This window comes from Dermacentor andersoni, chromosome 9 (genome assembly GCF_023375885.2).
Source record: "Dermacentor andersoni chromosome 9, qqDerAnde1_hic_scaffold, whole genome shotgun sequence".
NCBI lineage: Eukaryota > Metazoa > Arthropoda > Arachnida > Ixodida > Ixodidae > Dermacentor > Dermacentor andersoni.
Window position 1 is genome coordinate 74,424,796 of NC_092822.1, and position 15,255 is coordinate 74,440,050.

Consider the following 15,255-nt stretch of genomic DNA (forward strand, 5'->3'; position numbering starts at 1 on the left):
TTAAAATCACCGACTAAAACAAAAGGCTCCGGCAGCTGGTCAATTAAATCTTTCAAATCTCGAGTTGTGAAATGGCTATGGGGAGGAATGTATAATGAACAAATGGTTACAGTCTTAAATGACAAAACGGTGACAGCTACTGCCTCGTACGGAGTATTCAATGAAACGTTCCGTGTGGGGATGCCGCCTTGGACGATAAGAGCGACACCTCCTGATAGACGGCTGGAGTGCTCGCGGTCATTTCTTATGACAGTAAAACCTTTAAGAAAATGTGTTTGTTTGGGTCCCAGGTTTGTTTCTTGGAGGCAGAATGCCACTGGTGATAACTTACTTATAATATCTTTGATGTCACCTAGATTGTGGATTAGGCCTCTGCAATTCCAATGAATGATAAAAGCAATCTTATTGGAATTGGGAAAAAAAACTGATGTGTGTGAGCTTACAAATTGTAGGTGACATGTATTTAAAAGCTGATTACTCTTATGAAGGGCGGTAACCGTTCAGGTTACCTTTCCCTTTCTCCCAGAAGTTATGTTTCTCCTTCTGTGTGCGCTCCAAGGAGCGCGGGTCTTTTGGCGTCAATGACGCCGGGGTTTTTGGATCGACCTCCATCGCCTTTTCCGAGGCACTGGACGATCGAGAGCCAGGCGCCGAGACGCGCGTCTCGGGCCGTGGGGTACGCTTCAACTTCGGGCCCTGCGGCACTGTTGTCTGCGGGCCCGTATTCGTTGCTGGTGGAGCAGCACTGGCTACAGCCACCAAGGGGGCGGTTGGGGTTTCTACAGGAGTACCGGACGTGGACCCTGTAGATTCCTGAGACCGGTGTGGCGCTGCCCCCTGCCGCGTCACACTGGCATAGCTTGTTTGAGGTAAGTGCCCTAGCCTTTTCCTCGCTTCGTAGAATGATATCTTTTCCTTTACTGTGATTGCAATTATTTCTTTTTCTCGTTTCCAGCAAGGGCAACTTCGCGAGTAAGCGGGATGATCGCCCTTGCAATTGACACATTGTGCGGGAGCATTGCAGTTGTCAGATGGATGGTCGTTGGCACTACACTTTGCGCATGTTTCCTTTCCTCTGCATGATTGAGATGCATGCCCGAACCTCTGGCACTTGAAGCAGCGCCTTGGGTTGGGTATGTACGGTCTGACGTTGATTTTCAGATATCCTGCGTCGAGTGAACTAGGGACAGTGCTACTACCAAATGTCAAAATCACATGTTTCGTCGGGATCTGTTGGTCATTTCGTCGTAGTGTGATTCTCTGAACCTTAATTACGTTTTGCTCCTGAAATCCTTCGAGGAGCTCTTCGTCGCTGAGGTTCAAGAAGCCTTCTTCAGATATAACTCCCCTGCTAGTGTTGAGTGAGCGGTGTGGAGAGATTGTCACTTTGATGTCACCGACAGTGGTGAGTTCGGCAAGTTTTTCAAGTTGGTCTTTTTTGGTCAGTTCAAGGAGGAGGTCTCCGCTAGCCATCTTCGTGGCTTTGTAACCAGCTCCAATTGTATTTGCTAGGCATTTCGATACTATGAATGGTGACAGTTTTCTAACGCTGGTGTTGCCTTCACTATGAAGAACATGGTATTTCGGAAATGTGTCTTGGCTTGGTTTTAAAAAGAACTGAAAAGCTGCTTCGGTGCGACCTCTTTTCAGAGGCCGATCTGAAAGTCGCGGGAACGCTTCTGCCATTGGATGGATTCAAAATTCGGTGGCGGTGGTAGCCACCCACCACGGAGCCCAACAAGGGGACGCTACAGGCTCCAAGAAACCTGCAGACGCCAGATATACAGCGCCACTATAACCTAATGTATATACCCAAGGTTGAATATATCACACACGGTTAACCCTGGCCGCCAGGAAATACGGAAATAACAAGAAGTGAAGAGAAGACAGGAAAGATGAGAAAGTGGGAGAGAAAGACGAAGATTGGAGAGGAGGACAGGAAAAGGCGACTGCCGATTTCCTCCAGGTGGGTCAGTCTGGAGGTGCCGTCTACGTGAAGCCGAGGCCAAAGGGGTGTGTTGCCGCCGCCGAGGGGCCATAAAGGTCCAAACACCCGGCATTGGCTCAACCCCCAGGATCCCCTTTTCCCCGGACACGGCTAAGCCGCGCACGGCTACACGCGGGAGGGTCCAACCCTCGTGTGCTCGGGTCCGTGGTGTCGCAACACACCAAACGCCTGCTGACGCAGACGCCCCTGCGGGGCACAGCAGCTGTAAGCAGTAATAACTTCAACTGCTGTCCAATCGACAACACAGCCATTGCAAGGAAAAGAAGACTGGCTCATGACACTGGCACCACTGGTCCTCTGTAGTCTGTAGTGCATACCAAAGAGACAGTCGTTAGCCCAGTGGTACAAACGTGCCATCTCTGTTTTTGACTCTGCTGCATTCACTTGCTTTTTACAACTCAAGGCTCGCCATCGTGCATACAAGAACTCACTCTAGCCACGCCCATGGCCCTTGGGAATGTGTAGGAAGAACAGCCTTCAGGGTTCAGTCCGAGCAGCGTGAACGGCGTGTGAAAGAAAGCCTGCAAAAAGCAAGGGGAACGAGAACACAACTTTGTAAATGTAAATGACATTTTGCCCAAAGCAACCACCGATAGATCACATAATAAAAAAGTAAAAATGCCATGCAGAGCACCAGTTCATGAAATTCAGTCGCACGCGTGCACCGGGCTGTGTGGACACTACAGCGCTCAAATGCCTATAGTGGCTGAATTTTGCACTATACTGTGCAGATTAATTTTTCAATAAAGGCATGTGCTCTTAGGCATCACATTATAATTTTTCTGCAATGTAGAAGAAACATTGAAGTTATATAACAGACTGAATAGTAACGAGGTGTTTTCACGAACAATGGAAGACACTGTACTATCAGGAGCAATTGAGATGCAAACAGCGAGTGCGTGGATTTCATGGTGCCTAACAAAAAACAATGGGCATGACAACACACTGCAATCAAAGCGCAAAAAACAAGGATAGAAGGAGAGTACAAAACAATGTGCTACAACACATGGACGTGATGAGTCATAGCCAATTCTGATGAATCCAATGCAATGGTCCTGACACACCAGAATCAATCGTAAACCTGCGTGTGCCCACTGCTTCTAGTTATGCTACACAACAACAATGCACTTCATTTTTTTTTTGCGCATTAGTTTGTGCCGAGAGTACAGTGCACTCTAAAACAACTTTACACCCTTTGGTGCATATCTTGTCACAAAAAAATAATCGGCATGTATCTTGCTTGTATTTTCCTCCTTGAAAACTGCTGTTTGTGACCTGGAAGTACCAGGCAGGCAGCTTTAACAAGGAAGGTCATGCAAGGCAGATTACGATTGTTTGGGAACACGGTATGTACACCCCAAAGGATGCCACTTTTTTAGAGTGTTGCAACAGGAAAAGATTAGCACAATCTACCAGCAATAGCAGCAGCGAAATTGTGATGTGCGGTGCTGAAGCTGACAATGCACCGATAGCAGGAGTGCTGGGCCCTTCCCGTTTCTCACACTCGTGGGTGCTTCAGTAGGCTTAGCAAGAATGACTTCTGGCTAGCATGTGAGTATGACTTGGCAAGATCGCAATGTAGGTTGACGACTGCCTTGAATGCAGTTGCAGGTGACTGCCAACAATGCCCACACTCCGAAGACGGGGAGAGTCCAGCACCCTCGTCATCTGCTTATTCCTGAAGTGCCACATATCGCAATTTGGCTGCTCTGGTCGCTGGCCACTTGTGCTAACCTTTGTTATTGCCACTGTACCATTGCACTCAACAAAAATTGTAACATAGGAGCCCATGGCTTGGAAGGAGCTTCGAAATTGCACAGTAGCACCTGAGGTATGAAAACGTTTTTTAAATACATTTGATTATTGGCATTTGGTTAATTTTTTATATGTCACTGCCACCATATGCAGTTTTGAAGCCACTTGGGCCACGAAATCCTGCGTTGCAACTAAAATTGAGCGTGGAAGTGCATCCATTAAATGTGTGCTTAACAGCACCAGTTCCATTTTTCGATATGTACTGCCACTGTAACACGGCTTAAGTGATAATTAATGTTCTGGCATGCTGCAGTTTTGACTGGAAATGCTGGAACCATACTCTCATGTTAAGGTAAGGGAAACTGCATGTAGCCACAACTTTATATTGCAGTTATTTGACTCACTGTTTTATACATCTTTCTACAGTAGCTGTTATTATACACCCTGTGCACTGTAATATAAAACAGGGTTCAGAGTAACCCATGTTCGCAATATACGTGCAGAATGTGTAAAGCAGCACAAAATTCAAACATAGTGTGAGAGCTGTTAGGTAGGGCATGTAGAGTCTTACTTTGTCAGAGGCATAAATGAAGTCAAAGAGACCGAGGACTGTGCAGGAAACGCCTATGGAAGGGCCGTTGACTAGGGCCACAGCCGGCTTGGGGAAGTTGATGAAAGCAGCGACGTAACGGCTGCAAAACAAATGTATAAGAGTCTTCTGGGCACCGAGAGCAAATTTGGGCACTAACACTTCTCTTAGTGCTGGAAACGAGCACATTTTGGTTGTTGCGTGTTTAATAATCTTTAAAAAATCTATTAGTGGCAATATATGCTGTTGTACATCAAATTGCAGCCTAATTACTGATGTTTTGAATGGAAGCAAAACAGGAGTAATTGCTCAGAATGGTTATGAATATTTAAAAATTATTAGCAAAATTACGAAGAAGCACTCAACAAAGCACGAAGAAAGAATAACTTATGATGTTACTTATAAGTTGAGAGCAGAACTTTAAGCAAAATTTCTATTTTTCTTTTGTGTACTTATCATGCCTATTCAACATATCAACATCATTGATAAACTTAAAATAAACTCGGGTACAACTCTGACTTCGAATGTGGGGCTCATTTTGGATGTTCAGGCAACGTTTGCCACCATCCTCAACAGACATGCTGCAGATAGAGTTAGTTTGAAACTTAAATCTGTCTAAGACAAAATATCCCAGGCTTTAAATACTTTTCTAACTGGTGACCATTCTGCAATTCCAGAAAACACTGACTCGCTGAACATTTCGAAGTATAAGTATGCACCACTAAATTCGGTGGATGTTGGGCATTCTTTTACTGCATACAAACTAATACAGTAGTATATCGTTAAATCAACCCTTATGGGACCGACGAAATTGACCAAATTATGCTGTGGGTTGAATTAAACAAAATGCAGAAAAAACATCAAGACAGCACTGATTCATTTGGCAGTATTTGCCCGATTCTAACATGCTTCTGAATCAAATGTTCACGGATACTTTTTGTGTGTTCGAAGTAGAAAACTAATGTAGAGATAACATCAAGGCTCTTATGCGCACCCAATTTTTTAGCAAGAAAAGTGGGCAGGGGTCTAACGTGTGTTGCATAATGGCAACCGGTTTTCCAAAGTCAGCTTCACTGCAATACAGCCGTGTTATACGGCAAATCATAGAAACGCCGTGAATGAAGTTTTTGGCTCAATTTTCTTAAAAAGAAAGAAGGTGCACATGCACATTAGAATTGGCTAAATACCGTAATATGACATTGTGAGCTACTGTTATTGCTAGAAGTTCTTCCTAGGGCAGTACGAAAATAGGCATTTTCAACACTTGTTCGACACATTCGTTGTCCCCTAAGCTCTGCCGAGACCGTAAAGAGGTCACTATTGGGGCCCCAATAGGGACCAGGCGCATGTATGTCGACTATTCAAGTTCGAATTATCTGGTAAAGGCCAATTTTGGGATCAAAATAACGAAAGTTTGGGCTTACAGAAATGCATGGGTGCCGGCAGAGACATTCAATAGGCATTAAATTGAGTGAAAAACCCAATTAATTAAACGGTGTCAAATTAATGGACATTTACTGTACTTAGTAAAAGAAAGCACAGCATTCAACCCGAAAATATTGGGACGGTGCTTCTTTATCACTGTTTTCACAACTTTTCTGTGGTGCCTAGCCACACTAAGCTTCAGGGCAATCTTGTAAGCTATGCAACTTGCCTCCTCCTGTTTTATTGGGAAACATAAAATGAATTTAATAAAACAGGGGCTCAAAGGGCTGGTGTTCCTTAGAAAATCATAATGTATCCTCAGATGTACAGTAGTAATTCTTGATAATTGAGCCTATACATCTCTAAAGGACAGCATTAGGTCCATATATACGCCCTAAAGGACAGCTTTAGTGCCTATATAGGTGTCTAAAACCACATTGCTTTGTGCCAAAACATTAAGAAAGGTACTGATTAGGGTATATGCCTATATACAACTATGTGCAACTGTAGTTGCAAATAGATCGTATGAGAGAATATATCAAACATGTTCTTTATATGGTCATGCAAGATTACTGGATATGTGTCAAATGACACTTTTCGATAGGGCCGCAATGAATTCGGGACAAGAAGCTCACGAGCGAAGTGGCAGTTACACCCCACGACTGTGCAAATGTGAAGCAAGCGTCCTTGTGAAGGTGCGATCTCGCTGAAACGCTGTGGGCTCGCATGCCAGCTTCTCTTGAGCACAGTGCGTGGGCTGATTGTGCCTGCTTAAAAGTGGTGGTCATCTTGCTCAAGGTTCTGATTAACATGCTGTGACCACATTGATGCCTCACTGACAGCGTCGTAAATGTGCGAAAAAAAAAAAAAAGGCGACTTCAGCTTGCAGCTGCTGCATGAGTTGCTCCCACAACAAAGTGGGAGCAAGCAGCCAAGCAAAACACATGAGAGGTGATAGGAAGAAGGAGGAAAGATAAGCAGGGAGCATGGTCCGGTGCAGCATCCAGCTCTGCTGGATGCCTGCCAACAAGTGCAAGTGACGCTGCTGATGCTGCTTTGTTGCCTTCTGCTTGGCATATTAGAAGTCAAGATTTTGAGATATCTGTAGTCCAGTGCAAGACCTTCTTGAGATAAGGGGAGAAATACACATGGGATGACACCATGCCTGGAAAAAAATTCCGACTTAACAGATATTTAAAGATATCACAGTTTGAGTTAATGAGTGTTTTCTGTATTTACAATTTACATGCAGTCACACAGGCAAAGTAGGAAGCAAGATGGTGTCATAGTTCATTCAAACTGCATTTTTACACTTCATCTTTATCTATGGAAGGATTGTCAGCATTGAAAGCAGTGCAGGACTATATCTAGTCAACTGTAAATCTATCAATATCTTGTCACTATCTATCCTCATCTTCTCATCAACTCACTATAGCACAAAGCTACAAACAAAACTTATGTGAGTTTCTCTCCTGTTTGGGATGAATATTCCCAAAAGAATTTTCCCTTTCATGAATATTCCTCCACTTTCCAGGCTTCTGCAAAACTGATTTAATTAAACAATGCCGGGATTTAAACCACAGTGCCATATGAGGCACGCTGTAGCGGGAGACTCCGGATTAACATTGACCCCCATGGTCCGTGCACCTAAATCAAGGCAAACGAGTGTTTTTGCATTCCACCTCCTTCAAAATGTGGCTGCCACAGCCAGGGCTGGACCAGTGACCTCGAACTTAACAGCGGAACGCCATAGCCACTAAGCTTCCAAGGTGGGCTGAACTGATTTGCCACGTCTCGTCACATACCGGACCAGTTCGGCCGCCTCCTTGGCAAGCACGTCCGGTGGCAGTCCCGTCTTAAGCCTGTTCATGAAGTTGCCCAGGTCATTGCCGCTCGAGAAGAAGTCGCCCGTGCCCGTGAGCACCAGGTAGTGGACGTCGTCTCGCTCGGCCGCCTCCTTGAGGTAACCGATCATCGTTTCGTACATCTCAAGGGTGATGGAGTTCTTTTTGGTCGGTCGGTTGAAGCGGACCATGAAGCCTTTGTCTTCGACGCACGACACGAGGTCACCGCCTGTGGCAGCAGATGGCGACTGCACAGACTCACTAGCGCTCGATGAGCTGGTGCTAGGACTCTGGGCGCGCCCACCGAGCTTGTCGACGATCGAGGCATACTCGGCTTGTGCCTTTTCCTGTCAAGAAAAAAGGCACACCATGTTTGAATAACATAGATTAAATTATTTTATAGGGTTTAAATAACACCACCCCTTTAATGACGAGTGTGGCCAAAGCAACACCATAAAAAAATTGTTTTCTTGCCAATTTTCAGTACTGAGTAGGAAGTTACAGGCTGACTCTCTTTGGCCAACACTGAATGACAGGCGGCAAGCATCATTTGTTGGTTTAGAGCAGGAGCAGAGGAGGAGAAAGAAGAAGTTTTGCAAGCAACCCACTTTCTTCTGAAAGCACGGTCAAAGAGACAGACCGATGCAAGAGCTTTGCTGCAGTGGTGTCATAAATGTTCTGTAAAGCAAATGAAATGTACACCTATGGTACGCACATGACAAGAGCTGGCTGTACAAGTTTCAAAGAGAGCTATAGGTGGCTTACGGTGAAGCCTACTTCCAGTTTTCTGCCAGGTGGTTGCCCCCTCATTGCTAAAAACCTCCAGCAAAAGATATTTTTCTTTCATTAATTATGCTTATTCTCGATGTGTTTTGCACATTCAAATTGAAAAATAAAAGTATTTTTAGTATTTATACGTGTCCTCATTAAAGGGCTAGAAAGAAACACTAAATCAAATTAGACTGATTAGGTATTCTTTAGGAACTCCATCTTCATTTATTGTGTGGTAATAGGCTTGATTGCTGGAAGATAAAGTGGATGGCAAACTTCCATTTTTAAAGAAATTCCACACAGCTTGATACATCAGTGTGAAGTCACAAATTTCAAAGTAACTTCTTCGTATTTTGGCTGCTACGGTGCCATAATGTTCTTGAAATTTGCTGAGTTCAGTTTCTGGCTTCATTAGAATACTACATGCTGTCCATCTACAGATGAGAAATTGTGTATGTGCAGGGAGACACCGTCAAAATCGGTGACATCATGGCTAGCCAGAGGAGAAACTCCAGGGTGGTGCTGCCGCTTGTCCTTTGTCTTTATTTTTCCTGGCCAATCAAGCCTTCTCTCGAGGGTGCTTTCTTTTTGTTATTGTAGGAGCAAACTCAGCTGACATTTATTAAGCCACTACACTGGTCAATGTGCGACATAAATTTAAGAATTGACTCAATGAAATTCGATTTTATAAAATATGAGATTTGACGAAGTGATTTAGAAGGTTAAGAAGGTTTGCCGCTACCAAGAAGAAAGATGAGACGTGCTCATCAGGCTTCGCCATCTATGACAAGTGCATACATAGGCAAAGACAACTTTTATTTTTTTGCTTATAAATAAATGTTACTAGCAAGAGTGTTTTAGATAACTTGGACTTAATGAAGTTCTCCATTTAGCAAGATAATCCTTGGGTACCATCAGCATTGTTATATCGACGTTTAACTGCAACGCTCATTTCATTTCACCTTAAAGCCAGCCCAACCAGACTGATGTGCCGAGAGAAAATGCTGCTAGCACTGGAGAGCATGTGAGTACATTGTTTCAAAATTATTTTTTGGACACCCCACAACACGTGCTTGCTGAAGTATCCATTAACCACCACTACAGCTGCATGTTGCTTCCATACTCTGCTGGTCAGTTGAAAATGCTCAAAGCCTGTCAAGGTCACTTTAAAGGGGCAATAACGAGAAAATTAATTTGAGCTGTATCAAAAAATTACTCTCTTCTACTATACCGAAAAAGCTAGTCTTGCCAAAAGGGGTGGAGTTATAAGCCAGAAAAGATCATGACAACAGACGAGTGGCTGACGCGGCCTCAAAATTTAGTACAAAAGCTTGCCTGACCGCATAAATAGTGATGGCTACTACTGAAGCCTAGTTAATTTCATTATTGGTAAAATGGAACTATACTGTATTCTAAATAGGCCAAAGACTGAACTTAGCAAGTTTGAGGAACTTCTTAGCCAGAGCGACCCAAATACGAGAACATACTTTGAAATCCCCGACATTGGTACTGGCACTAACATTTCAGAGTGAAATTCAAACACTAGAAGTTTGACACTCACTTCCTGTTCTAGTAATCAACCTCCTACTGCAAAATCAATGAAAATAGAGTTTTGAAGGAGCACTTTATCACTCTAAACTTATTCACCGTTTCTCTTTAGTGTCCCTTCAAAACTCAAGTTCAGCAAAGAAGTATGGTGCAGAATGTTTCAAACGCAAGAGCAAAAAGAAATACAAAAGGCACATGCTAGCGCTCCTCTCTCGGCCTGATGCCAGAAGCCCAAGGAGAAAGCAAAGGGTTCAGAATGGCAAGAAAAGGAGTATACACTGTTGGCCTTACCTTAGGCATGTCACCAAGGGTACTCCAGGCGTCCCACTTAGCCTTGTTGACCAGATCAAACACCCCTGGCTTGGGAGTGTTGCATTTACCCACTGTGGCCTGGTACGAGAGAGAGAGAGAGAGCAGTTGAGAAAGGGTGACAAGTGATGCCTTTGCCAGTTGTCAGTGAGAAGAATAAGATCCAAGGGGCTCGATTCTTCTGTTAGTTTTCGTCATATGGGTTGTAACTAACATGAAGCCAAGGAAAGCACAGGGGCATAGAGCTTCTAAATAAATACCCTAGAGGGAAGTGTAGCACTAGTGTCTACAGGGGTTCTCCTGAGAGTTGCCTTAATCTACATGGGAATGATGGGAAGTACAAGCTTCGGATCGACTTCAATCTTTAGACTAGCGGCGTTTGCTAGCGGAGCAATAAACGAAATTATACTCAAATATTATCGCGTAAAATCTAATTTCATTTCTGAAGTATCTTATATAATGCACAACACATTGCATAAACTTCGTATGACTGAGATTGAAGCACGATTTACCACCAGGGCACACAAAAGTATGCATTCTTCTGCAATTCTGTTCTCGATTTAGCGCCAGAGAATAATTATTTATTTATTTTTACAACAGCAACAACAACAACCGTGCATGTACTTACATAAAAATACTCATCAAGTATTTATGAAAATAAAAATTTTTTATTGTGAGAAAGTGTTGCGCCTTTGAGAGGAATGCTACAAATGTCGTCTGCTACGATGCCTGCTTGCAGACGACAGGCACTTAACTCTCTCACTCTTTGGAAAGGCTGCGTCAGCTGTCACGATTGCTAATTGTCTTCAAGTACTTTTAAGCACATTTGCTGCAGTGCTAGCTAGGATGCTTGTGGCCTCCTACAAGTATGCTTCATTATATTTTATATCGAAGCGTCCTCCAGCAGCTGTTATGGCACTGCTTTGCACTTACCCATTTTGTGACGGCAGACTACAGCCAGGAAGCAGCAACCTTTCCTACCACAAGTAAGTCTGTGTTCTCAAAGTCCTAAAACACACATTTCAATGAGCATATAAACGAGCTATGCATAATGAAGCCCTCAATAAAATTTGATTGTCAAGTTACTAGAAGTCCAACTGTCTATGTCCTGTATCAGTACTGCCTTCTTTTTGCTCTTCTGAAGTTTCATAAAGCATGTAATGCTACAGTGCCAATCTAACACATTTAACAAACCAAAGTCAAAACGGTCAAAACACGTTCTTTCAACATTTATGACGTCGGCGCTTTTTCGTGAGGGCTTCCGACACCACACTGCGACATAATCATCGGCCCAGCCACTTGCCCAGTGCGGTATCGCCACTTTCAGCAACAGAACAAAGGCAGAGAGCCTTGCATCGCACTGTCCCACTTCAGGTTATAGCAACTGTGCTAGGAACGAAACCAAAACTGCAAAAAAATATGTGTAAACTAGTTCGCCACTCAATAGAATACCTATCCGTAGCCTGTACTTCCCATCATTGCCATGATCGTTGAATGACCACAGTGCCAGATTTCCCTCTAGTTATAGTAATATGAAACTCTATGCACAGGGGAAATAGCCTGTTACATTTAGTTAAAATGTAGAAATAGCCAGGAAGAGGGAAATGAGAGTGCACAAATAGACAACTTGAAACAAGTGGGAGCTGTGTACACATCTTCAACATCACGTGTGTGGTGCTTTATCAATTAAGCAGCCACAATGACTATCCTCTTATCTACTTTCTTGGGCATTTGTGCATGTGTACATGATTGTACTGGGAGTGTTAGCCAGCACTAATTACGGCTGTGGAACAACATCCTTTCCTCATAATAATAATAATAATAATAATAATAATAATAATAATAATAATAATAATAATAATAATAATAACAACAACAACAACAACAACAACAACAACAATAATAATAATAATAAAAGAGGATATAGAAGTAGAATAAGTAGAAGAAGTAGTACTAGTACTAGTGCAGTAGTAGCAGGAATATTAGGTTAGTTAAACCTAGTGAGACTAGTTTTTTCAGGACTCGATTTCATGTATGAGGTGAAACAACATTAGTTAAAAAAAAAACTTATGGGGTTTTACGTGCCAAAACCACTTTCTGATTATGAGGCACGCCGTAGTGGAGGACTCCGGAAATTTTGACCACCTGGGGTTCTTTAATGTGTGCCTAAATCTAAAACAACATTAGTTAGTAGCAGGGAAAATCAAGGGAAAAGTTGTCCTTCTTGAATTTAACATCTGAATGTCGCGCTTTTCCAAGCATTCTTGCATGTTTGGGTCGTTTTCTGTACAGAGAAAGTGCTAAAGAACTCAGTCCATTGACTCTTTGGTTCTTTTGGAATGCAAAGTAATCCGTGTCTATAGACAAACTGTTAATTACTCCGAAGTAGATGCTATCCAAATCTCATGATGTCATGTGAAGCCAGTGCAAGGACTTCCAGCCCACCTTTTGTTTTTACGTTTTTTCTTGCTTAACAAAACTCCACTCACAATATGACTGAGGTTCCTGGTGTTCCAAGACTACCTTCAAGCTTAACCTATCTCTTTCGTATTATTAACATTTGTAATACCTTAGAAGATAAATATGCTCATTTAATGCCTTCCATTGTGTGGTTACTATACTTTTCTTTCATACATAGACAATGCTATGAAGGCTACAGAGACCTCCTACTGATGGCATTCGCGATCCAAAACTAGTGCATCACATATGAAACAAAGAGGCATGCGCTATGCAATTTGATGTAACTATAAGTCTCACACTTTTATGTCACAAAATATGATCTATATAAATATTACCTGGAAGGTGTTGCAGTTCTGAACCTATTACCCCATACGAGCACAGTGACCTTTCTGCAACCAATGGCCACAGTGCACCTCTTGCACTTGCGAACGAAACATAAGTACATTGAACACTGGAAGAACAGGGCTGCACAAATACTACATAATTTGACGTAGCGTTATGTCCACGAGTTGTAGTTGTGATATGCAAAGTAGCTATTCCGTAGAATGCGTCACAGGTTTAAAACAACTGGTCTGCAGAAGGAAAGAGCAGTGGTACTTCTTTCTATGAGCGCACTGCTTGCGTGTGTTACCCTGCTAAGCATGAGAATGTGTACAAAACCCAAGAAAGTTATTTTGCTGTAGTACTGTCATTAGTGTTACCACCCATCCTATAGACAGTAAGCATAGGCAGTAAGCATCTATAGCATAGGTAGCAACTATAATGTTAACTATAATAATTATAATGTTATTAGCACATCTGCTAATAAGACAAGCAAATTTTATTAGCAGATGTGCATTGCCTTGGCAGCATCTTGACAGACATGCTCACTTGCTCCATCATGGTGGAAGCGGAGGAAGTATTAGTGTAAAAAATACTTTCTATGCTTGTTGTGGTACAATGGTAACAATTAAAAAGCTAGCTATGACTCATTATTGCATATCTTATGCAAGAAGACTTATCCTTCTACTCTCGGGAATACAGCGCTGAAATATAGATGTTTTCTCCTCGTTCTGACAATATCTCCATGTTCACAAAAGGCGACGAATTGTGAGAGAAAGAAAAGTATCATTTTAACTGGGCAGCTGTGACAGGTGCCAAGTTAAAACGAGTTTTCTTCCTCTGATTTTTTAATTTCTTTTATTTTTCTGGTTAACTTGGAATCGGCATTAAAGAAAAAAAACTTCTTTGCAGGTGTAAAATTTTGGAAGTAGATGTTTACTGGTCAGAACTACTTTTTGCAAGATATACACTATGTTACTGCTTTCTTGTTGTTGGAATGTTTGCTCCTTCGAAAATACAACTGGTGCTTAGCATCTGTCGTGTTAGTGAATGTTCTTTTGTTATTTGTGTTCACAGCAATAGCACATTTGTGCGGCAACGCATAGATTCATTTCACAATACTGCAAATGTCTGCACTGGCAGCAAAGAGCATTGGCAGTGTGCTGAGCCATAAGCAATAAGAAATGGATTGTCACATTGTTATGAAAGATCGAAGCGCGTAAGGAATCCTTCAGGCGGGTGAAAACTTATCAAACAGACGGTAATAACAAATTACAAATTATGGATGATGCATTTCAGCCTCTAAATGTTCTTGGAAAGAAAAAAAATATTTAAAATGTTAGATTGTTCCAATATTTGCTTTGTACAATGAATATGGTTATGGCAGGAATCTCCAGATGTATGCTTAGTATACAGCATGCTTTTTCTTAGGCAGAACACTTAAAAGAAAATTCCCAATGACTAGCACCACTTTTGAGATATCTGTCCCCAAAATTTAAAAGAAAAATACTTTGGCATTCCAGTTAAAATCATCCCAAACTTAGAGATGCACTTTGGGGAAACTTTACTAGAATGCCCATGCATTCCGTAATACCTTTAAAGGCCACTTAAAAGGGTTTCAATGGAAACTTATTGGCAAGAATGCATCGAAAAAAAAAAAAAAAAATGAAATGGTGCTAAAAACAGCGATGAGAAAGGAAGAAGGTCACATATCTTGGAAAGTACTGGTGCTATAGTCATAAGATTTCTAAGGAGATGTGACTTCCCTACTTCTTGGTTTTAATTTCACAACTTCAACATATGTATTAAAATGATCAATTAAAAGGTTGATTGGTACATTTTACGTAATTAGCAAAATTCTCATTAAAAATGTTCTTGCTGCTAGCCCACTTGACCATGTAGCCAATCTGCAAGAACGATGGTGGACTAGACAGAAGTTTTGTTTTTTTAAGTGTTACGCATAAGAAATAACACCTGGTATATAGTTTGCATCTGACTACATGTGTATTTTGATTTTCGCTCACATGGTATGTTCCATGTACAAGTCCTATGCCATCCTGTTGAAAGGAGAACTGATTCAAATAAATAATAAGAGGGAAAAGAAAAGGCAGAGGATGTGAATGATGAAAAAATAAAAACAAGCAGCCCATGTAGACTGTGCACAGATGTCAGTAAGCTGATAAAGCGGGCAGACATATTGCAGCCACACAGGATTTTTTTCAGCA

General features: G+C 42.1%; 1 protein-coding gene across 1 annotated transcript in view; it reads right to left on the reverse strand.

Moving 5' to 3' along the window:
- The window catches only part of Dci (Dodecenoyl-CoA delta-isomerase), a 32,875-nt gene that overhangs the window by 10,654 nt on the left and 6,966 nt on the right, over positions 1-15,255 (reverse strand). Inside the window, exons 3-6 of the mRNA XM_055069228.2 lie at positions 10,232-10,330; positions 7,583-7,968; positions 4,335-4,455; positions 2,440-2,529 (exon numbers count right to left, since the gene is read on the reverse strand). Of these exons, the coding sequence (XP_054925203.1) occupies positions 2,440-2,529; positions 4,335-4,455; positions 7,583-7,968; positions 10,232-10,330 (696 nt within the window). The remainder of the gene's footprint in view (positions 1-2,439; positions 2,530-4,334; positions 4,456-7,582; positions 7,969-10,231; positions 10,331-15,255) is intronic.